Source organism: Euleptes europaea, chromosome 5 (genome assembly GCF_029931775.1).
Source record: "Euleptes europaea isolate rEulEur1 chromosome 5, rEulEur1.hap1, whole genome shotgun sequence".
Lineage (NCBI taxonomy): Eukaryota > Metazoa > Chordata > Lepidosauria > Squamata > Sphaerodactylidae > Euleptes > Euleptes europaea.
In genome coordinates, this window is record NC_079316.1 from 69,061,037 (window position 1) to 69,086,245 (window position 25,209).

At 42.6% G+C, this 25,209-nt stretch overlaps 2 protein-coding genes across 2 annotated transcripts in view; one reads left to right on the top strand and one right to left on the bottom strand.

The window, feature by feature from the left end:
• LOC130478326 (deleted in malignant brain tumors 1 protein-like) overlaps window positions 1-10,712 on the top strand; it is a 377,479-nt gene extending 366,767 nt beyond the window's left edge. The window contains 6 exon segments of the mRNA XM_056850473.1: window positions 132-285; window positions 2,701-2,921; window positions 3,839-4,011; window positions 5,084-5,469; window positions 9,593-9,861; window positions 10,540-10,712. Of these exon segments, the coding sequence (XP_056706451.1) occupies window positions 132-285; window positions 2,701-2,921; window positions 3,839-4,011; window positions 5,084-5,469; window positions 9,593-9,861; window positions 10,540-10,712 (1,376 nt within the window).
• A 1,023-nt stretch (window positions 10,713-11,735) lies between these two features.
• On the bottom strand, window positions 11,736-24,125 carry C5H10orf88 (chromosome 5 C10orf88 homolog). Its single transcript, XM_056850474.1, is given in 6 exon segments — window positions 11,736-11,956; window positions 12,852-13,317; window positions 14,251-14,448; window positions 15,471-15,543; window positions 17,416-17,619; window positions 23,929-24,125. Coding segments are annotated over 6 exon segments (1,359 nt in total).
• Window positions 24,126-25,209: the final 1,084 nt, after the last annotated feature.

Genomic DNA, 25,209 nt, shown 5'->3' on the forward strand with positions numbered 1-25,209 from the left:
CCCCACACACATATACTCACACAGATAAAAGAACGAAGTAGCAGGTGAACTATTCTAAGAAACCTATTGATTACATTTGTTATTTCTGTCCTTTAATGTTAGCTTTATTTTTAAATGACTTTCTTTTAAAGCCCCAATTGAAAACTGTGGAGGTAGACTTTACGGCCCAGATGGCTCATTCACCAGCCCTAACTATCCAAGCTCACACCCACCATTTGCCTATTGTGTCTGGCACATACAGACAGAAGCAAATACAAGGATAAATTTAACATTCAATGAAATTTTGTAAGTATATTTTTGTCCAATGTTTTACATTTCAGGTTACCTTCAGCCACAGTATGTGATTGCACAGCAGGCATACAAAGAAATGTTTGTTATTCATATGTATATTTAAAATTTACTATAATGTAGGATCCTGACCTGGATGGCCCAGGCTAGCCTGATCTCGTCAGATCTCAGAAGCCAAGCAGGGTCAGCCCTGGTTAGTATTTGGATGGGAGACCACCAAGGAATACCAGGGTTGCTGAGCAGAGGAAGGCACTGGCAAACCGCCTCTGTTAGTCTCTTGCCATGAAAACCCCAAAAGGGGTCGCCACAAGTCGGCTGCGACTTGAAGGCACTTTACACACACACATAATGTAGGATGACATTTCAAAATACTGTGGGTCAAATTAATTGCGACATTGGTGTGATTGAATTCCCAACATGCTATTTGGCCCTAAAAAGCAGTTGATAGGGAGCTTGATAGAGATCTGGGGCCTTAGCAAAGAAGAATGGAGAATTTAACTTTGCACCTTGCAATGTTTCTGACTGAAATGGCTTATTCAGTCTGTTTGAACCCTGATAGGGTTTTAAAAAGAAATCTACCTGTATTGTGCTACTTTTTTTCACTGCTGGGGCTAAAAAAAGCAAGCACGGACCATTTTGTAACAAGGAAACAGCATGGGGAGGAGTCATAACCCCTTCCCCACTATTGCAGACTTCATCTGAATTCTCTCCTCACACCCTCTGTGTTGCTTTTTGTGGGGCCAAATGATATTTTGGAGGAATTCCAGTCATAGAACTCCAACATTACATGTAATCTGATCCTTAATATGAATACACTACCCTATAGAACTTATTGAAACTAATTTTTTTTTGCCATTAGTTCCCAAATGTGGGGAGGGGAATTTGAAAACCTGGGTTTGAGGAGCTGATCTATCCCGCCGTGCCTCACCTGGTTAGTAAATGCCTTGCTGGATCATCCAACCCAGCAATCTTTTCCCAGCAGTGGCCAGTCAGAAGTCTCTAGGGCCTTACAAATATGACATGAAGATGGTAGCCATCCTCTGGTTTTGGTCTCCGCATCTGGCACATATGTTAAAAACAGTGAAAATCTCAGTGCTTTTAAATTCCTGGGTCAAAACCCTGGAGAAAAATTTTTCTCTTGCATAAATGGAGGTATATTTTTAATGACAGATGTGTTAGTTTTGTTACAGATTTTCTCTGCCACAGGCTATTTCTGAGATAATGGCCAGGATGCAAAAAACTCATGAAAGTAGTTCTATGAATCCATGACCATGATGAATCATAGAATCAAATCATAGCATCATAGAGTTGGGACAGAAGTTTTCCAAGAATAAAATGCAGACTCTTAGATATAGGACTTCAAGACCTAAACAGCACTGCTAATAAAACATGCTCCCCATTAAATTTAGTGGTACCTTTTGATGTTTATCAGCCCTCCCCATACTTATCCCACCTGTGTGATCCTTCTCAATGTAGAGCCATTTCTCTAGCCAGATTTAATGTTTTGCCATCTGCGCTACTTGAAGGCGGATTTTGGAAAATTCCTCTGTCTGACAGGCTTTGCCCTTGTGGCAACAATTGTATTGAAACAGTTGCTCATGTCTTATTTTATTGTAGTTTCTACACAGAATCTCGTAATGAACTTTTAAGCCCCCTGTTGGTTAATAGAAAGACTCAGATTCTTTTAACGTTTCCTATTTATTGAAAAATCGTTCACCCCATATATAGAGATGGTGGCAGTTTTTAAAGTTTGTTTGTAAAGCCCGCCAAACAGTTAATTAGATGGCAGTAACAACAAACAGAGCTATTTGATGTAACTGTCTTTTAATTATGCCATAAAGGGCACTTTTTAATATCTCCATTCCTTTTGTACAATTTTTGGATGATGTTTTTATGCCAATAAAGGGATGAGGAGGAGGAGGAGGAGGAGGAGTTGGAAGAGTTAGAAGGGACCACCAGGGTCATCTAGTCCAATCCCCTGCACAATGCAGGAAATTCACAACTACCTCCCCCCCTCCACCCCCAGTAACCCCTACTCCATGCCCAGGAGATGACAAAAAAAACAAACCCTCCAGGATCCCTGGTTAATCTGGCCTGGAGGAAAATTGCTTCCTGTCACCAATATGCATGACTTCAGACACGCTCCTCAAACAGATCTCTGTGTCACATGCCAAACTACTTTTGCAATTGAGGGATTTTGCAAAGCAGTTTGTAAAATGGAATAGGCATCAGCTATTCTAACAAAGAAATCAAATGATCTTGTTGGCTAAAACAATCCTCTTTCAGGAGCCTAAACAGCATTTTTTTTAATCCTGGCCAATGTAATCAACTTTGTGCTACTTGTTGTAATGTATTATATAGCCCTGCCACCCCAATTCCTTCGCTGAAATTATTCACTCCTTTGATCCATAGCCTAGAAATGGATGAAAACTGCAGATTTGACTTCATCGCCATCTATGATGGTCCAGTGACCAACTCTGGTTTAATCAAACAAGTATGCGGCCTTGTCAAGCCAACACTTGAGTCTTCTTCCAATTTTATGACTGTGGTGCTGTCTACAGATTATGCCAATTCTTACAGGGGCTTTTCTGCTCACTACACAAGTATACCAATACCAACACCGCAGCCCAACAGTAAGTCTAATTCCATTGGTGTGAGTCATGTCAGTCCTATAGCTGAATGTAGAGGCTAAAGATTAGTTAACTAATTCCATAATTTTGTCCTACTTTTCTCCCACTCTAAGGTTTCAAAGTGGCTTATAAAATCACACACACAATTTAAATAAACACATATGACCCAACTGCTCCCCAATGCAGCCTCAAAGAAGGCTGTAAGAAACAAGTTTCATCCCAGCCTTGTGTTGGTTGGTTCCACCAGCATGGGCATAGGCATAGGCTAGGAGGCAAGGACCAAACTCCCTCAACTTGCATCTCTGGCCAGTAAAATGGTAGAGATGGTAGAGTTTTCAGCTCTGTAATGTGCAACAAATGTGCAGAGAAGAAGAGTTGGTTTTTATATGCCGACTTCCTCTACCACTTAAGAATCAAACCAGCTTACAATCACATTCCCCTCCCCTCCCCACAACAGACACCCTGTGAGGTAGGTGGGGCTGAGAGAGTTGTGACTATATGTATTCAATAATACCACTGCAGCAGGGGAGGGATAGAAATCAAATCAAACATAAAGCATGACATCAAAATTAGTAAAAAATAGTAACTGTGCAGAAAATAGCAACTGTGCAAAAAACGTTGTTGAAAAGTGGAACAGCAGTTACAAAAACATTATATTGTTCCAAATTTAAATAATTCTGTCATTGTGGAACTTCTCTGCAACTTCTGGACAGACAGTTTTATTTGTATACATCAAGGGTGCCTGCCCCTTCTATTTAGCACATGGCCAGGAGAAGAATTTGCACATCATCTGCACTAAAATTCTAGCAATGTCTCCCTCTCTTAAGAGGCAGTACTCAAGCCCACTAAGAATAAAGAGAGTATTACCCTAGTTGTTTCTTATTTGGATGATTATACTTTATTTTTCTCTTTGTTGTTAGCATCCCTCACATGTTCTTCAGACATGATCACAGTCATTCTCAGCAAGTCTTACTTGGATTCACTTGGCTATAATGAAAATGACTTGGCGCTGAACGATCCAAATTGCAGACCTAATGCTTCAAACCCAGTGACGTTTTCAATTCCTTTCAACAGCTGTGGAACAATTAAAGAGGTAAAAAATGAAGCCAGAAAGCCAAAACTAAAATAATCTAAATCTAACTACTGTAAGCCTGTTGTCTGGCTATTTTCCATCATATTTTGTCCTGCCAGTTTAGTGTAGAGTTCCTGGACCTGCCCCCTTCTTGCGCTTTATCCCATTTCCCTCCCCAATATTTTTTGATCCAATCCTTTCCAGATTTACCTATCCAAGCCCAAACTGGCAAATTACAGTTATATGCTAGCTGGCAAGCAGTCAATGCCACTTTTCACTTTGAATTTTCTTCAGTGCGCATGGAGATAAGCACTATTGGAACCAATAACAACATATATTGTTAGGGACACTATGAGTGTATTTGGGGAACATGTATTTCACAGTGCAGATGGTGGGGGGAAAGAAAAGGGAGGATTATACCTCTATTCCCTCAGTAGACAAAGGATGTTGTTGTGCCTTAATCCGTAATTTCACAAATATTTAAAGATCTACTGAATAAGCCTTGTATCACTATGTTTTAAGATTCTATTAGAGAGTAATGCCAAGAACCAAAGAGCACTGTATAGTTTGTCTGTATGCTTGTTTTCTTAGAAAACCAATGGGAGTTACATCTATGGTAACTGTTCATAGAATTCCTGCCCTAAATCCCCACAGCACTTTCCCATATGCAACAGGGCACTCCTGCTTTCTTTCCAATTGCATTTCTTCATGCTGTAATGGAAATTACTCATAATTACTCTGACAGCAGCCTGGTAGGAAGTTGACAGCTGGTTTACCGTGACATCGCTTTCATTGGCAGCAGTTTGCTTCATTAGATTTGATACAATATGCATTTCTTTTTCAAGGATTCAAATGAAAAATGGTCATGGAGAGATCTTTCTCATGTATAAACGAAGAATCACCAAATATCCAAGTCTGAATGGAAAAGGCTGGATCAGTCAGTTAACCAAATATTTGTGGCAATAATGTAGGGAAACTTTATTGCTGCTTTTTGTGAAAGTCTAAAACCTGACCTAGGACCCACTTTTTGACAATACACTTCCTTCATCAAGAGCGGTGATCGTACTACATGTTTTATTCTTGTTTTATGCAGAGCCTAAATCACACCATTTCTTATACCAACACCATCACAGCCTCCCCAGAAGGTGATGTGATCACCCACCAAAAGGGCGTGGAGATTATTGTGAAATGTATAATGGAAAACAATTCAACTGTAGAAGTCATGTACATAACAGAAAAGGATGTTGTGGAGAACACAGGTGCTCTGGGTAGATACAGCCTCAGCATGTCTTTCTATGAGTCTGATTCATTCTCCACACCCATTCTCGATTCTCCATACTACGTAGACTTGAACCAAACTCTCTATGTGCAAGTCAGTCTGCATTCCAGTGACGCTGATTTGTTAGTGTTTGTGGACACATGCATAGCATCACCAAACCCTGATTTTGGATCACCAAACTACGATTTAGTCAGAAGTGGGTGAGTAATATCACAGTTCACGAATAATTACAATTTAATTCTATGTGGAACAGAGAAATGCCCATGTTCCTACACACAGAGATAAGTCACACGTTGAAACATACCACATTTAATTCCCAGCATTCCTCTGAAGAAGTCAGGGTGACAAATGTTGTTCTCCCCTCTTCCATTTTATCCTCACAACAGTGTGAGCCAAGATGGAGGAGCTGGAGTGCTTTGTTCTAAATGGCATTTAGATGTAGTGGGTGTTTCAGAAAAATGGTAGACTGAGAAAAATCAATGGGATGCACTCATCCCTGGTTATAAGCTTTATAGATGGCCCAGAGAGGGGTTGCATTGTATATTAAAGAGGGCATAGTCTCAAATAAGATAGAAAATGTTAGGGGAATTAACTCCCCAACATAATTGTTATGGGTAGTGATATTAGGCTCTAAGGTTTACTTAAAAGCAGGGGTGTTCTGTCGCCCTCCTGATAAAACCCTTGAGGCTGATCTCAAGATGGAGAAGGAAATAAGGGAGATGACTAAAGCAGCCAATGGTGTGGTACTGGGTGACTTCAACTACCTTCACATCAACTGGGGAAATGTATTCAAGTCATACTGCAGAAATGAGGTTCCTAGACATCATAAATGTCTGTGCACTGGAACACTTGGTATTGGAGCTGGTGCTATTTATTTTGTCCATAAATGATTTGGAACTGGGGGTGAACAGTGTAGTGGTGAGGTTTCCAAATAGCACAAAATTATTCAGGATGGTGAAAAGCAATGCCAACTATGAAGAGCTCCAGGAGGATCGCCACAAATTGGGTGAGTGGGCAAAGATGCGTCAAATGAACTTCAGGGCAGGTAAATTTAAATTTGTGCAGATTGGAACAAAAAAAAATCCCAAATTCAAGTATATGCTAATGGGGTGTGAACTTGCTGAGACTGAAAGGGAAAGAGACTGTGAGGTCATAGCAGATAGTTCAATGAAAGTGTCAACCCAGCATACAACAGCAATAAGAAAGTCAAACTGCTGTATATTAGGAAATGATCGAAAATGACACAGCCAGTATTATACTGCCCCTATATGGATTTATAGTGCAGCCTCATTTGGAATACTACCGTATTTCCCTGAAAATAAGACATACCCATAAAATAAGCTGTAGCAGGATTTCCAAGCATTTGCGCAATATAAGCCATACCCCAAAAATAAGACATAGTGATAGGCGTGGCTAGAGGGAGACTAAACTCCCTTGAGCCCCGCCCTCCGTGGGCCGTTGGGCTCAGTCTTCCCCTATTCCCGCGCTCATGCCCCAACCTCCCAGGGGGCGATCACTCCCGTTCCTCGTCTTCTCCCCACTCCCCTCTCCCACCGACGGCTCCCCCCACGATCCGCCTCCACTCGCGGTGGACTGCCGCTCCCCCGCTGGAATGCGGGGCCGAGCTTTGGCCTCTGTCGGGTCCCCCAGGTTGTTCCCCCACCCCCAGGACCGTGCCGTCTGCCTCGGGCAGGCACACTTCCCCCCGAAGTGCAAGGTCGGCACTTGGCCTCCCCCCGTTTCCACCTCCGGCTCTGCATCCGCCCTCGCCTCCTCTTCCCCCCAGGCCTGGTAAGTGGGGTTGCCTCCCCAGGCGATGGGGTTCTCCCGGAGGGCCAGGTGTGGCGGTGGGGGCGAGGCGCAGTCCCGAGGGTCCGCCCCAGGTCGTGGACTCGGGACACATACCGTACTTATGGTAATAAAAATAAGACAGCCCCCGAAAATAAGGCATAGTGTGTCTTGTTGAGGAAAAATTTATTTTTGGGGAAACAGTGTCTTATTTTTGGGGAAACACGGTATGTGCAGTTCTGGTCACTATATCTTAAAAGGGACACTGCAGAACTGAAAAAAACGTACAAAGGACCACCTTTCCTATGAGAAAAGGCTGAAGAATCCAGGAATTTTCAGTTTAGGAAAGAGATGACAAAGGAGGGCTATGTTAGAGGTTTATAATATCATGCATGGGGTAGAGAGATGACACAGAGAACTTTCTCCTTTTCCTAAAATATTAGAACTCTAGGGCATCCACTGAAGTTGGTGGATAGTATATTCAGGGTGGACAAAAGGAAGTACTTATTTACATGAATGATTAAAAGGTGGAATTCGCTGCCAGAGGATGTAGAGACGGACCCTTTCAAAGGGGATTAGACAGATTCCTAGAGGATAGGTCTATCAGTGACTACTAGCCATAGCAATTTGAGGAAATCTTCATATTCAGTGGCAATAAACCTCCAAATAGCCGTGCCACGAGACAACATCAGGGAAAGGCTTCAGTCTCTATGCCCTGTTGCTAGCCTTCCAGAGGAACTGGTTGGCCACAGTGTGAGACTGGATGCTGGAACAGATGGACCACTGGCCTGATCCAGCAGGGCTTCTCGTATGTGCTTAAGTCAGGCTGAGAAACAATGAGTGCCCCAAGGTCACCCAGCAGGCTTCATGGCTGAGAGATCCCAGTTAAACACAGTGACCGTTCCACCATGCTGGCTCATGAGTGTGCAGTGGAAAACCAGAAAGGTTTTGCTACAGAAATTGTCTTCAAGAGAGAACATGGAGATTTTTCAGCAAGTGAAAAGAGCAAGGTTGCTTTGGCCATAGTCACCAGCATACAGGAAGACACTGGGATGTTGTTGGGACAAGGAGGCAAATGAAGCTGACTAAAAGTTAGCTACACAAGAGTGTATGAAAGGGAAGGATTGATTTAGGATAGACCTTTTTTATTTAACTTGGTTATTAATGCTTTCACTTTCAACTATCATGAGTCATTTTTAACATTTATCAGTTTCTTTAAATTGTAACATTTTGTTGTAGGAAACGATCCTATCAGCATGTAAAAAACTTTTGTTGGTCTGTTTATTCTTCTAATGATGTATTGGTATATAGAGGTACCTAAATTTAAACTTAGAACACAGGGAGCCTAATGCCCAAAGGACTCCCCCAGCCAATATTAGAAAAAGAGAACCCAAACAATTTGTATTTTGTTTAGTTGTAGCTGTCTTGCAGTAGAATCTAGGACTATTCTGGAATTGGTATATTATGATTGCATGCAGATGTCAGGAACACTTACAGAGCAATCCTGAGGGGGGGGTGGAGGGTCTTTGGAGTTGGTGTGACTCCTATGCTGGCATTAGTGCCACTTGCCCCAGCTAAGTGGGCACTAACGCCAGCGCAGGGCAACTTATACCAGCTCTGGGGAGCAATGTGAGACTTGGGCGCCAGCGCAGCCTCCCTAGCAGCATTTCTCCAGCGCAAGGCGACCTGTGTTGATGGGGGTGTTCCCGGGGGCGGAGCTGACTTTAGTAAGCTCCCTAAGCCCTATCAGGCCAGGGATACCCCGTTTTGCTTGGTGTAGCCCTGTGAAACTCAATGGAGGGGTTTCACAGGACTTGGAGGAAATTAGTTTTCGTTTCCCCCTGCGCCGCTGTGAACCCCTCAGAAGGCGGCCCGGCTGCACTGTCTCAGGGCACCCCAACTACCCCCCCTTTCAGGATTGTGCTGTTATTCACAGCGGGCTCAAATGTGACTTGTTACTATACTTGTATGCTCCCCATCCTCCTCCTTTTGTACTCAGATGGTGACTGAACGCTTCCTGGTTTTGAAAGCCTTTGAACAAATTCCAGTTTACTGTTCAAATGCAAACTGGTAAAGCTGAAGGTAATTTCTTTCACAGCCACAAGGATTTAGAAAATCTCTCTTAGAATCCTAGCTTGATGGAAAGAAACAAACTCCAGTTTTGCCCAGGACCCGGACTGGAGCTTGACCGAAGCCATTTAATTCTAGCAAGCCTTCATTCACTCAGTGAGCAAGGGAAAGGGTGAGCAGCAACAGGGAAGTGTGGCAACAACCCATCACAAACAAACCTCGGTCTGTTCACTGCATCACCTAAATACAGCACAGGCAAAAATGGGCTGATGGCCTAATCCAAGTAGAACTGTTTTTGTATCAGCACCAGCAGTACACTTAGGGTTTTACGGGTTCTCTCATCTTTAAACATTTACTTGGGAGCCTCTGCATAGTACTGTCATTTCTGGTAAACACTTCATGGCGTTGCATAACAGGATCCAGCTAATCTGACCTTTTTAAGCTAACCACAAAATTCTATTACAGCTGTGCCAAAGATAACTCATACGTGGCCTACCCAGTCCTTGACCATTATGGGAGGTTCAGCTTCAGTTCCTTCAAATTCCTGCGGAGCCATCCATCTGTTTACATCCACTGCGAAATTTTAATTTGTGACAGCGCCGATGGGAATTCTCGCTGCACTAAAAACTGCATCTCTCGCCGTAAGAGAGAGATTTCTTCCTACAAATGGAAAGGAGATGCTATGGTGGGACCTCTCAGACTGAAAAGAGATCACAGTTCTGTGGATCGCTCAGGTAGGTACAATGCAAGGCCTCACTTATTTTATAGAACAATCCTAAGGTGAGGGGGTTCAGGATCGCCCAGGGGCAGTGCCACAGTGGCGCCTCCTGAGCAGCTTGCTGGGACATGGTTGGAGTGTGAAAATTACCCCCCCCCCCCAAACCCTGTAAAACTGCTCCTTAGTTTCATGGGGCAAGTTTGCGCCAGCAAAAGGAGGCGTTCCCGGGCAAAAGGGCTCAGGAAGCTGACTGAAGTCAGCCTCACCCCTGGGAATGCTCCGTTTGGCACCTGAGGGAGTTCCTGAGTCAGAGATACACTGCCAGCAAGGCTCCCCGCGCTCCTGCCTCACACTGTACTGCTGCCTGCGTAAGTGGTTATATGCATAGCACAAGGGGCACTAATGCCGGCACAGGGGTCATGCTGGCTCCTAAGACAATTCAGCCCTCCCTCTTAAGGATTGCTCTATTACTTCTTAATTTACATATGCAGATTTCACTGTCTTTCTAACCAGGATTTAGAAAGAAAGATCTGCAGTAATCTATTAATTCAGTAATTTAGTCAAATACCGATTACCGAAGAGTAGTGTGGATTATAAACCAGGATATGATTGTGTTACACCAGTATACATGACTGAGAATATTTCAAACTACAATTTTACATTCAATTTGTCTTCTTTCCCCCCCTACATTCAGGTTCTTCTGCTCAGGTATATCCTGAAAAAAGCCAGGATGGGCAGGCAAAGGGCCTATATATCCTTGCCTCTCTTGCGTTGGTTGCAAATACTGTCCTTCTGGCTGGTCTGGCAGCAAAGCATTTCATCAGTCGGCAACAAGGATACAGATATCAGAAACTGCAAAGCTATTAATAGGCATTTTCTATCAGTTGCTTCAGTTTGAAGCCCCCTCTTTACATAGACATGCTTCGGAAGACTGTGCTTTCAGGGATCTATCTTTCCATGAAATGTTACCAATTTCAAATAAATGTTATCAATTGTAGTGTTTGAAAAACATTGAATATTTTGGCTGAAACAGGAATTAAGGGGGCGGGGCGGGAAATGTAGATATCTGGAAGGGTAGATGGGTCAGAAACTACAAAAACACTTTTACTCTTGTGTGTGTACTCAAGAGGATGTATGCATAAGAGCACTGCAAGTGATTTCTGTATTTTTTTCTAAGCAGAATATAAATTAAAATATCTGACAAACGCAGAGGAGTTAAGTTTCTGGTCCAGACAACATCGTGGATTGTTTCACAATGCTGCAGAAAATCAGTGATGTACAGCATTTATACTGGAACTTTATACTCATCTTCTACAGCCTATTGTAATAAGGGATGATCAGACCACAAAACAGGGCATTATACTTTCAGAACAGCATGTTAAGGTTGCATGGTAATTTATCCATGATGGAAATAGCCCCACTCCACTCCCACCATGCCCTCCAGTCTAACATTTCTGCATTACTTGGAAAGAATCATACACTATTTAAATAACCAAAAATATCGGAATTAATTTAACTTTGTGATGCTAGTTACATTACAACTAGGAAACTAGTTAAGAAATAATGCTGCAAATATTTTTTTTAATTTTGAGTATGTCTCCCACTCTTTAATAGGAGGGTGAAAAAAATTCCAAAAAGTAAATTTTTGGAAATGTTTATGAATAAATATGTATAAAGTAAATTTAGAAAAACTCTTTCAACCGTAAAAAAAAAAAGTGTTTTGCTAGGTACAGGTAACATTAGTGTACAATACTGGGGGGAAATGCAACAAGTACAAATACTGAGGGTTTAAATATTTGCAAGCTCGCAACCATTAAGTTTTGAAAGACTAGCAAAATAAATACTTGACGTTGGAAACTACACTAAGATCTTGCATTTTTCAAAGATTGCCTATGCATTCCCACTAGAGTTTATTTCTTTTGCAGGATCACCATCTTGTGTACTGTTTTTGGAATTCTGAACCAAATCCATTATTGCAGCCACTTTAGTATCAAGTTGTTCTTGAAGTTTCTCCATTCGCAGATCAATATAGTCTGTTAATTTCTTCTCCATCGTCTCCATACGTTTGGAGATTATTTCTTCCACATAGAGGCAGATACGCTGTTGTTCCACTCTGAAGGAAATTGATGCATAAATATTATAAAGGCAAAACAGTTTTTTTTAAAAAAACCTTACAATTCTTCAGTATGTATTTTAAGATGCTTCAACAAAAGGTAATGCATTGGAGAATCAGTAAATTAGATCTAAACTTCATTTTCTGTTAAATGCAAGGCACTTCTGGCAATAGAGCAGAACTTTTCCGTCTCTCCCCTCCCATTGTGGCCCACTTAGATCCTCAAAATACTGTTGCTGGAGGAGAAGTGGAAAAGCTCCATTCCACTGAACAAAGGGTCTCCAATTAGTGGAAAATTTAATCTGAATTACGATTAAAAAGCAAACATTACCTAAATTATACTATTCTGAATTGTTAAACAATGCAAGCATAGAAACCCCAACAATTCTTGTTTTCTCATTTTCAGAACCAATTAAGGCAGAGTCTAAAAACTTGCACTGAAATCATTGTGTCATACCAGTATGTAAAACTCAGCGACACAAATATTTAGGACTGGATGCAAGTTTCAGTACGTAAAAGTAATAGGAAAAAGTGCTCAGAAAATTGCAAAGCTGCGCTCCACTCAGAGCCCACCCTTGCATGAATCCTCCTGCATGTGTTTAAAACAAGGTTACAGAACAGATCTGAGCTCAAGTGGTTAGTTGTTTGTTTTTGCAGAATGGTGACAAGGATGTATTTGTTAGAACTCACATGATACTAATGCTCTATGCTGCCATTTTGAGATCCTAATTAGTCAGTTCAGTGCCCAGTTCTCAAATGCGTATGATAATCCAGCAGCCAAAGACTGGGGTGGGAAGAATATTACTTTCTACTTATTATTTAACTGTTTTGATGACCTGTTGAGACCATTCATGTCCTTCCATCAGGATAAAAAGTTATATATAATAACAAACCAAAAACTCACTGAGTTGTGTCGTCTTCAGACATAGAGGCAGAGTTGTTCTCACAGTGTTCATTCTTTTCATCTGTTCGCAAGCGATTTACTTGACCACATACAGTTTGAAGAAATGGAAGCAGAAATGTAGAACTGGGTGTATTTGAGTTTTCATTTGTTTGCTCTTGTAAAAATGATGATACCAAGCCTTTAAAGTCATTTTGAGAAAGTGCGGCATTATGCTGTGGTGTGAGAACCAACGGAGGTTGCAAAACATCTGTGCTAGATGTCAGTTTGTCTATATTACTGTAGATTTTTAAATCAGCTGTTGAACCAGGTTTAAGAGCAGTAGGTCCATTGGAGAAGTGGTTTAGTCTTCCAAGATCAGAGGTCTTTTGCAATCCATCAACAGTATGATTGTTTCTAAACACAAATCCTGCTGTCCCAAAGATATTTTGTAACTTGCTTCCAGAAGAGAGACCATTCTAATGGAAATAAATTGCATGGACACATGAATAGGTTATAGATGAAGCCATATAAGCAAATCTATGAAGCACAGCGAATATGCATCTGTTAAGATTTGCCTATCTTGAACTGATTCACCAACCCTGGACTGCATTTTCCTCACTGTTGTATCACCCCTCAATTTGGTGGATCATTTGGGGTGAGTTATTTAACTATTTTCTATTGAACTCCACCCTCAGTTCTTGTGTTTCTACAAACCATAACAACAAACCATAACAACTATCAACATAACCACTGACACAGGGAGACAAAGGAGATAGAGACTTCTATAGAGTAAAATATATATGATAATGAATATGAAGAAAAGGGGAGGAAGAACAATTTATCCTAAATGTGTCTTCATTTTAGGACAAAGGAAAAGATTGGATGAAGGGGAGAGTATATTGATTTCTATTAGTTTTTTGCTTGCCTGCTTGCTACATAATCCTAGATATTGTTGAGAAAAATCCTAACGTACTTCTATTAATTGTGCCATTCAACAAGGGCAGGCATATACTAATAGGGACTGACTCAGTACACAACAGCGCCAATTTAGTTTTATACTCTTAAACTAGATCACACCTGAGAGAAGACTCTTTAATACAGACATTGGTTAGGACAGCCAGCATTGATGGGAAGCTCACTGGGAAAGCTCACAGGGAATGCAATCAGTGTGCTGAGCACACAGGAACTGGGGTTGGTGGGGGGTGAGAGAGATTTGGTGATTGTTATTTTATTTTTGTTTTTTCACTGAAAATGTTTTAACTATTATTGTAAACCACCTTGAACCATGAGGAAAGTGGGATATAAATGTTTTAATAAATAAATTGTGGCTTCCTCAGAGGCCCTTCAATGTGCGGGCCCTTCCTCAGTCACCCAGGTGTTTCACTAGTATTTTATCAGCAGTACTTTACCTTTTGTTGAAAGTGAACCATATCCAGAAGCTGCTGAGCACCAGGTGACAATTTTGATCCCATAGATTCCATTATAGCTTGCACTCTGTTCAAGTCAATGCCGGATCCTAATGTAGAAAAGTCTGGCGCAGGTTTCATAGAAACCTGAACTAAGATTCTGCTGATGAGTACTCTGTTTTTTTCTTTGATGGAGAGTAGCTAGCAAAAAAAAAAAAAAATACAATGTTGTAGTAAAGAACTGGTGAAATTGTTAGATTTGTTAAAAATAATTATACAAAACACTCTGGACTCTGAGAGACAATTCTTCAAACTCAGCAAAGACACAAGGATCTTCTACATTAACTCTAATTGGTGGTGGGCCCTCTGTCAGCACACGGGGCCCAGAAGATGCTGGATCATCACTAAAATTGATGTTAGGACTGATACGACCATAAATATCTAGGTATATAAGCAGCTTCATAAAGATGAAATAGAATGTACCATACTAAAACGTATGCTACAATAAAATTAGTCTGAAAATCATTTGGATAACCATTACTCAGTGTGGCTGGCTATTCAAGCACAGTTTGTATAAATTCTGTGACACATGGCAAATGCACACATCAACACAGCAAAAAAGAGTTCCAGAACCAATGTTTACTGAATAATGAAAGGCATTATCAGGGAAGGAATGACGGGCAGATGAGAGGAGGAGTGTTGCTGAATCCTTTGTTCCATAATCTCCTCTCAGACCAGTTTTTCCACAGCTGGGCACATATCCAGAGGCAAATACAAGAGTTAGATGGCCCAGGGATAAGGGAGTGCTCATATCATTTGCATTTAGTAACTGAGGTTTGGAATGAGAAAGGAAATATTCTCCGAGAATAGACTGGCCACAGGTTCTGAAGACTATGGGCTTTCCCCTGTTGCATGGCTTGCTTCTGCCACCTGTCTGTGGTTTATAGAAATTGCTCCTCACCTACCTAAAATTCTTCTGACCTTTAAAAATATATATATAATTTGGTCTTTTAGATATTTAATATTTACTATGTCAGTAGGAATAAGAACCCTATTGCCAAAAGTCATCTCCATATTAAAAAGAGAGGACATTTCTCTCTTCTGGTACAAATGAAAGTACTGCATCTTTCTTCCAATACCACCTAGTTAGCTCACTCACAAAATATACAATATTTGAAATACATGATTCCCGAAGTTAAGAAACAATTTATGGTATTTCCTACCTTAACTTTACAAGAGGTTGCAGGGCACTCCAATTTTAGATGTTTTTTGTATAACGTAATCTGGTCATTTTTGCTAGAAAATAAAATAAATAAGCTGCGACGTTTCTATAGAACAATGTTATACAAATGTAACAACAACATCATTGGTTGAGTCTATTGTCTGTTTTTAAAGGTAGCACTTGCATTTTTCTAATACCCAATGACAAACATTTCTAGAATTACAAATGACTGAACATTTCAGCATCTTTGACATTTTCTAATGGATATGACGAGATGCCTTATCAGCATCAGGCATGAGGAAAAATTGCTTTCGTATGTGGATGGCGCAAACTTTTGTCTATTTTCTCATCATCCCATACTGTATCCTATTCCCTGAAGGTCTCTTGAGCTTTAGGGGTCACTTCTGTGGGAACACAAAAAGGTCTTGAGGCAGGAACTGCAACAGCGCTGGCACGCACATAGACCACGGCACACAGCCTTTTGGATCCCAGCCTTTGCTTGCAATACCAAAGTTCAACAACTTCATTTCCTTGAGATATATAAAGAACGTCAGAAATCTTTATTAAGGAATCCAAAATTTAGAATTTTATTCGGTTTCTTTTTAACACTAGTCAATTAATCAAGCCATATATGTCAGACTACATCAGTCTCATCCAGCCCAGGGAGAAAACACTCATCCAGCTAGGCATAATAAAAGGTTTGGTTCCGGTGTATCACCATTCGAACTATACATCTTATACATACATGGGCCCATTCCACAGAACTGCCAGACGAGACTGTCCAGAACTGCCTATTGAAAATCCCTCCTTTGCTGTTTGGAACTGAAGTATGTTGCCCTTAAAAGGCCTATCCACACACAGTCTGATTCACAATCTTTCACCTTCTCTACCACCTCAACCTCTTGATACTGGAAAGCACGACTGGTAGGTAAAAGCTTGCTTTCTGCCTGTTTGCATTAAACTGAAAACTATTGGCAAGCTAACAAGAACGCCCACGTCAGTAAAGGAAACAAAAACAAAGCAACATTGCCTTCCACAGTATACATGACAACAGCACAATACCGTAAATCAATACCCAGCTCTTCCATCCACCCCCACCTTATTTAATCCAATGGCAACTCTCGTGAGCATTTAAGAGACATCGCTCATACCTTTATACTTTACTTTGTTGAATATGCCAATGGTTCCTGCGTATATTGAGATGTCTACCTTAAAAATGACCCACTCATTAGAAATAACCGAGCCTAATTGTGCTAGGTTTAGGTTATTAACAGCCCATTACTAAGTTTAGGGGCCCCTACGCTGGCGTCCGTGCCACTTGCGCCATGCAAACTGGCACAGATGCTGGCGTAGTGCCACTTGTGCCAACCCCCTAGGACTGCCACGGCAGAGTGGCCCTCGGATGCCGGCTCAACCTCCTGCCGGTGCCCTGCCGGCACAAGTCCTCTTGCTAGAATCCCAGGAGGCATTCCCCTTTCAACCTGGAAATGCCCCCTTTAGCAACAGCTAAAGTGCTGCCCCAGCTTTTTGTTGGCACAGTATTGCTGTTTTCAATGGGGCTTCCCCCCTTTTTTCTTATTTTTCTTTTAAAAAATGCCCTCCCCCACCCCCCCGCTGCAACAGCCAAACCTCTTTGGAGGCACTGCGGCATCACCATGGCCACGCTGTCCCCGGCTGCTGCAGCTCTCAAGAATGGGCTGTAAGTCAAGACACTGGCAAGCAAGAATTGCCTCAAGATGGACAGGCAGCGAAAAGTTTTGTAAATAGGAATGCACATGATTCTTTCCTTTTATGCTGGCAATGTGCCACAAATGAATAACCCACAGGTCGACAGGCAGGCTGACTAGTAAAAAGGCTTATGGAATAATGACAATATTTCAAGGCTGTAATGGCAATGTCCTAACTCAAAAATTGACTGAATAATCCAAAAGGACAAAGCTACTGACCTGCCATTTTGGATAGCAAGGATTTTTTCTCCTCTGCCAGTTGCACAATATTCTTCTCCTATATACACTTCCATGTTCCGCGCTTCACTAATAATGCCAAGACTCATAATTTCTTCAGAACCATGGGGATTACAGTGCAAGTAGAGAAAACACGGAGGTATGTTTTCATCATTTAAACATCCTTCCAGAACCACAACATTCTCACTATAAAAACGGGAATAGCAGATTTTAAGTCATGTTGGTTAAAGTGTTTATAATTGCATTTCAAAGAAGTAAAACTTTTTCTCTTCAGTATAGTTCATAATAAGCTGTACTTAACAGTCTAATCACATGCATCCAATATGCAGAAGTTGTAAATATCACTTTCAGGTGTTACCAGTGAATAATCTTATATTTTAAACTTAGAAAGCAAATCTGTATGACCAAATTAAATATTTATATAGTTGATTCCCAGACCTGCAAAATGCTAAGAATAATGATACTCCAAACATAAATGTTTGATGCCTGAGCAGTGCATAAAACAACTATCAGACCAGAAGTAGACTGTAGAAAATAATGTTAAGAAGTTCAATTCCCTAATTAAAAGATTTACATTATTAATTGTTTACATATAAGACTGGGCAGCAAAGCTTTTGAGTTTGTAGCAGTCTCTGACATGATCATGGTATCTTGTGAACATGTGCAGAATTAATTCCATATAGAGCTTAAACACATCATGCAAACTGAGCCACTATAGAGGTTTGTGTAATGTATTATAAAAGTCTGTGTCATGCTGACAGGCTAGCTCAAGGTTAGCTCTATCAAAGCTAACTACTAAAGTTACCCTGATCTGTCCTTGAAGGGGCAGAGCTGAGCACCTTCCCTTGAAGGGGCAGCGTAAAGTCACCTTTCTGACTCAGCTGCCAGATGTCAGAATCTCAAAGGCCTTTTCAAGGTCTCAATAGCTGAAATTGTGCTATTGAGGCATTACAGTTCTCTTAAGATAAGAGTAATATGCTTTCTTGCCTTCTGAAGGCTATACAGCCAAATGTAAACAATGACACTTTGCAAGTGACAATGTCAGCTATAATTGTGTTTCATGAGTTATATAGTTAAACGTTGTGCTACAGATTTCTAAGTAGTCTCATTTAATGCGTATTATCCTAACGAAGAGGATGGTTTAGAAATTAAATATGTAACGTGATCATGTACCTCAGAAATGAGTATTTATACTTTAGGCACAGAGGAATAAAAGGAAAGGATGTCCATATTTGGACAATAAGATATCAGAGGACAGGAGCAGATGCCACTAAGCTCCTGGTATCTGATAAGAGAGAATAAAGGTACCCTTTTGAAGGATAAGGAAGAGGGGATAAAGGAACACTCTTAATGGGTCTAGAAATAGTATAAATAACAGCCACAGTACAGCTGGCACTTTAGAGTGCTATGACTGGCAGACTGCAGCTGTCTGATGTAGCACCTCCATCTCAAAAGGCTTGAGATGTAAAACATTGAAACTCTGTTCTTGCGTGGACAGCAGTTCTCAGAGATATCTTGAAGTATCAAGATCTGGATATTTCAACATATCTTACTTACAGTCTTCTTGTGAGACTGCTCTATTCCTAGAAGAGGATAGAGACCCTTAGAATTCCTATTCTTTGAATAGGAATCTAAGTGCAGTTGATCTTTCCATGTATTGGAACACTGAGAGTCCATCAGATTTATGGATTCTTACAAACTAAGTCTATTTGGCTTACCAATGCTAAGAAGCATCCTGAATACAGGGCTAATAGCTAGACCTCTGGGATTGTGTCAGAACGTCCTCTACTTAACAGAGGGACTTCTGAACCTCCTCAGAGCAAGAGACCAGAAATGTTCCTGAAGGGAAAGGAGACTTTCTGTACTCTGTGAGATATGCACAATGCTGATACATTGTGCAGCACATACACAGATTGGCACAGTCAAAGAGACTGTAAACAGCTTTAAGCTAACACATAGTATTTATACATTCAGCATTGCTGTCTAAAACTAGAAAGAGCATGCATAGCATGTACATAGAAAATGCCTGATCTTAATGATGATCAGTTAAGAATATTAATAGAAGTCTTTAAAGGATTCAAGACTTAGCAAATACAGATACTCTGGGATAACTTCATATGTTCTCATAGGGCTTAGACTCTTAAAGGACTCCAGATGATACAGATGACACAGCAAGGTATAGTGTGTCTTCTGTACAGAAATGTTATGATGTTTTGAATTGTTTAAGTTAGGATGCTTCTAACCAAATCTTTCTCCAAAGAATTAACCATATTTTGACAGGATTTCTGTAACCTTATATTCTGAATGAAGGTGCATTGCACTAAGGATACTTTATGAGTATATTCTGACTAAAATACTCCTTTATGGAGGCATAGAGAATGTGAATGATTACTTGCTACATAAACATGTTTAAGACTAATGATGTCTATCCTTATATGATATTTTAAGGCTTTGCAACCAAAAAGCATATATTATATAATGTAAATAAATGTGTTTTTTATATACTTCTACTCTTGTCCATTATTATAAATTTATTGGCGTGTTCAAGAGATGTCCTAGGAGCAATAACAAGTTTCTAGGAACCGTTGATTCCGGTCTAGTGGTGTCTCGCTGAATAAGATAACATATCCCTTCTCAGGAAGGGGTCCTTTCTAAGAGTGTAGGCACTTAACGGCCCGAACCGCGACAAGTTATCAATTCATATATTAGATTTACACATCCAAACTCTCAGTTTTCACAAAACTGTCTAATTAGGGCTTTTAACCTGGTATAGAAATAGCATCAGACAATTTATACAATTTAAAATTACAACTATGTGAATGCAATTTCTAGTATTTTGCTTTTCTCATGAACTTATACTAAGTTTTCTTGGACACAATTTGGCACAAATATGTCTTTTTATAAGGGCAGGGTACATGACTCAAAGCTAGAACAAAATTTAGACACTAAGATGTTCAAAGAAGCATACAGCATCTCCTTCTCCTCAACGATTTAGCATTGCTGGACATTGTACAGATGACACCAGCCAAGTTTTGAAAGAGGACATATCTTAGTGGTAAAACACATGCTTTGATTATAGAAAATCAGAGATTCAGCCCAAGAATCTCCAGCTAAAGAGATCTCACAGCTAGAAAAGACCTCTTCCCTGAAATGTCATAAAATAAAACAGAAATCAGGTGGCACCTGTAAGGCTGACTTTATTCCAGGATAAACTTTCATGAGTCACACCTCATGAGTCAGGTGCATATAACATGGAAAATCCCTCTAGAGATTTTATTTTAATATGAGGAGGAGAGGATGAGTTGTACCACAAAGACCTGTTGTAAATCACTGTGTGTGTCACTGCGTGAGGAGCTGGAACAGATGGGGTTGTTATACACTACGAATGAAGAGAGAGGTCAGAAGCTGCAGCTTCTCAGAGCAGAACAGTCAGGAATTTTGAGCATGCTTACTGTGAATGGATCTATCCTATGGGCATGGCTAAAGCAGCATACCTTTAGGGAGCCAAAATCTATTTTAAAAAAGGTAATGATAACGTTTCTTAATTACTGCCAATATCTAAACTGCAGAAAATGCCTCTGCCCATTAGGCTTGGAGGAGGTGATGCCTCCCTCCCACCTGAGAAGAGAGCAATACTTTCTGTGTGAACAGGGGGAGAAAGGCACTGCTGAATTTAGGTATACACACACCCTGAGGATGCAGAATCTTTCTCTAGCAACATGATGTAGACTACTGGCCTTTGCTGCCCTGTATAAGCGTTTGCCTTTACTTGTACGTTATTTACATCTACTGTAAAGACAGCTATCTACTGGTCTCAAACGTAACCAGGCCAGGTAACCGCTGCCTCCAGAACTTGCCACGGCACAGAAACCATATAACATTATATCCACCTACCATCTCTGCACCCTCATCCCATGCAATGCTAATTAGTCTGACGAAGGGGGCTTTGACTCGCAAAAGCTTACATCCGGAAAACCTTGTTGGTCTCTAAGGGGCTTCGGAACTGGAATCTGAATTCACAAAACTCTGCATGGGGGCTTATATTTGATTTCTGAGAATTTGGCTGGGGAAAATGTGCATATAGAGAGTGGCAAATCCAAGTCAAAATCTCCTGTGCGTTTTCGCCCTATAGAAAACTGGGGAGCAAAGAGCAAGTGAGCTCGCTTATTTTACACCAGCAACATGGCCCAGGCTAGCCTGATCTCATCAGATCTCAGAAGCTCAGCAGGGTCAGCCCTGGTTAGTATTTGGATGGAGACTACCAAGGAATACCAGGGTTGCTGTGCAGAGGAGGGCACTGGCAAACCACCTCTGTTAAGTCTCTTGCCATGAAAACCCCCCAAAGGGGTCGCCATAAGTCGGCTGCAACTTGACGGCACTTTACACACACAACAGATGCCAGCGACCACACGGAAGGAGCGGAGGACCGTCTCCAACCCCTTGAAGAGCTTTGGGCACCTCAGCACCAGAGTGGCGAGGGAGGGAGAACCTGGCCCAGAGGCGGATCTACTGTGAAACTAATGCAGCTTAAGCTTCAGGGCCCCTAATCCCGGAGGGGCCCCCTGAAGCAACTTTTTTTAATGAGTGAATTTCTCAACAAAATCGATGGAGTTTTTTAGTGATCGTATCATAAGCCAATGGGTTGAAGTACTTAATATCGACTTTAGAATATGCTCTAATGCCCATTTCATATGGCCTGAAAATGCTCCTGTAATTGGTCAAATTTCAAAATTTTCTGGGGGGCTTGCAGAGCTCGAACCCCCAGCTGCATGGAGATCACTGAGCTCGCCAGAATCTATTCACAGCCTACATTTTGGCAGCTGGATCCTCAAATCCTTCATTGGTTCATGGCTTAATACAGGGGTGGGGAACCTTTTTTCTGCCTAGGACCATTTGGATATTTATAACATCATTCGTGGGCCGCACATTCTGGCCCTGCCCCCTTTAACCCCTCCATTGTTGCCACTTCCGCCCCCAGCCCTCTTGTAGTACAGAGGAAATACGTTTCTCCACCACCCGGGTGGGAAAGGGTTGACATAGTTTCTTGGGCGGTCCTAGCAGCTCCATAGCTAACGACTCTTCTTCAAGGGGGAGAAAAGGTTCCTTTTCTCAGCAAAACAAACTCACATCCGCCTTGAATAGAGGCTATTCCTATCCGCGGGAGGGGGTGGATAGCCAGTCTTAGATCCTTCTGAGCTAGAGAACTTACAGGACCCACAAAGGGCCAGACCAAATGATTTTGCGGGCCTTATACGGCCCCCGGACCTGACGTTCCCCACCCCTGGCTTAATAGTTCTGTAGTTTTGTTTCATCACTGCATGGCCCATTTTCAAGGACTCCACCCCACCCCCCTGTTCTCCACCATTTGGGCCTTGAGGTCCTCGCAAGGGCAGCAAGGCCCTTTGGACCTTGTTGGATGATGCCCTATTGTTGCTGGTTGCGAGGGGGCCCCCAAGACAGTTCAAGCTTCAGGGCCCCCAAAATGTAGGTCCCCCACTGGCCACAGGGCTCCTTTCAGTAGAGTAGCTGCAACTAATCTCCACATACTGTGGATCAGAGAAGAGGGCTTTCAGTTGTAAAGAAGGCCTTCCAAACAAGCTTGATCCCAGCACCTCTAGGTTTACCAGTGAAGTTGGCTCTATTAGCAAGTACCACGTTTCTATGTCCATGAGGAGTACCAAGTTTCTATGTCCACTGCTATACAATGGGCTGAAAGTTACCATGAAGTCTTCTTCCGAGAATTTAAAATGGACTTAGGGCTACAGTAATACTCAACTGCCCTGACCTGGATGGCCCAGGCTAGCCTGATCTCGTCAGATCTCAGAAGCTAAGCAGGGTCGGCCCTGGTTAGTATTTGGATGGAGACCACCAAGGAAGACCAGGGTTGCTGTGCAGAGGCAGGCACTGGCAGACCACCTCTGTTAGTCTCTTGCCATGAAAACCCCAAAAAGGGGTCGCCATAAGTCGGTTGCGACTTGACGGCACTTTACACACACACACACACACAATACTCAACTCACCATGGAACTACAGATAAACGCCCTGCACATAGCAAGAGGTGATGTACATTTAAGTGATAATCGAAACAGTTCATCCCCAAATTGGACAACTTCAAGCTTATGCATGTGATAAGAGCTGCCAAGCCCCTGCTTATAATTTTCCATTATAAAATTCACTTTCCTTGCATAAGAAAATGGTCATAGTGCTGTTTTGGGTTGCTCCAAAGCCCCTGCTGGGGGCAGGAGTGATCCCCCACCCCTGCTCCCGTTTCCCACTAACACTTCTGGGGAAGGTGAGAGAAAACAGCCTGGCCTGGCCTGCGAGTTCTACCCTTTCCCGCCCGTCGCGCCCATCAAGGGCATCTCAACGGCGCCCCTCCTCACCATTTCCCCCGAGCAGCGGCCATGGCTTCTTTTCCCGCCACCCCTCCCAAATAATCTCCCCGAACTGTAGAGAAACCGAGGCCTCCATCCTGAAGCAGCAACCCGCCCTCACCCGTTCTGCGGAGGGCCCCAAAGCCCCCCGGCCCCGAGCTCCTCCTCCTCCGAGGCGAGGCGCAGCACGCCGGCCAGGCCCGCGCGACCTTTCCAGGAGGAGGCGGCTGAGATCCTGGGGCGGCGGGGGGCGGGGTCGTCGGGGCCGGGCGCTTCCTCGGGGGAAGGGGTCGCCGCCAGGCTGCCGCTCGTTGCCATGGCAACAACAGCGGGGCGTCGTCAAGCGGGGCGCTGACCTCGGCCGAGCTCCGGCAATCGGGGGCGTCGGATCCCTCGGGGGCGGAACGCCGCTTCGGGACGACGCGTTGCTCGCCGGACGCTCCTCGCGACCGGAACTTCCGTTGTGGTCCGGCCGTTGCCGTCACGGGAACGGGAAGTGCGGCGGGCCGGAGATTTAAAACGAAGGCGTCCCTTCCTGTGTAAGGAAGCGTGGGTCGCTTTGCGTACGGACCGGATTTCCGGGTTGCTCTCGACCTTAGAGGGGTGGCAATACGAGCTGCGCGCAGGCAGTCGCTGGAGAAATGCGGGGCTTTGTGGTGACAGGGAACGGGCAGCGCCGTGTCTCTCCCCCACCCCCCTAGAAGCAAAGACAGAAGTTAATGCTCTTTCGAACTCAGGTCTTCTTGTGTGGGTGTGCTTTGTTTTGAGTCTGTGAACAGCTGCCTTAACAAATGTTACCTGCGACAGAACACGAGAAATAAACTCTTTGGGGCTGTTGTTCCCATCACGCGGGCCGGGTGGGAGGCAAAGATGCCAGGAGGTGGGGGCGAAAATGGATTAGGAACCTTGCCGTTTAGTCCCAATATCTGCATGTTGGGGGAGGCGGTTTGAGGAAAGGATATTCGTCTACTTACGTTATGTATATCCCGCCCTTCACCCCGATGGGGACCCAGTCCCTCTCCTCTGTTTTATCCTTACAACAACCCTGTGACGTAGGTTAGGCTGAGAGGGTGTGACTGGCCCAGGGTCACCCAGCAAGCTTCCATGACACCAGTGGAGATTTGAACCTGGATTTGCCAGATCCTAGTCCGACACTTTAACCGCTACGTCATGTTGGCTCTTTATATCTGGCAACGTTTTAATATGATACCAAGTACATGGCTGTAATCTATTTAAATTGACACCAATCAGAAAGTTGGTGCATAACCAAAGATTACTGGTTTTTACAGAAGTCAGACACCCTCATCCATTCTGTAATCGTTCTTTGGGATGAAATTCTTTCACAGAGAAGGTTGATAATGCATCGAGGAATTCTGTTATGAATAAGCAAGAATTATTCTGA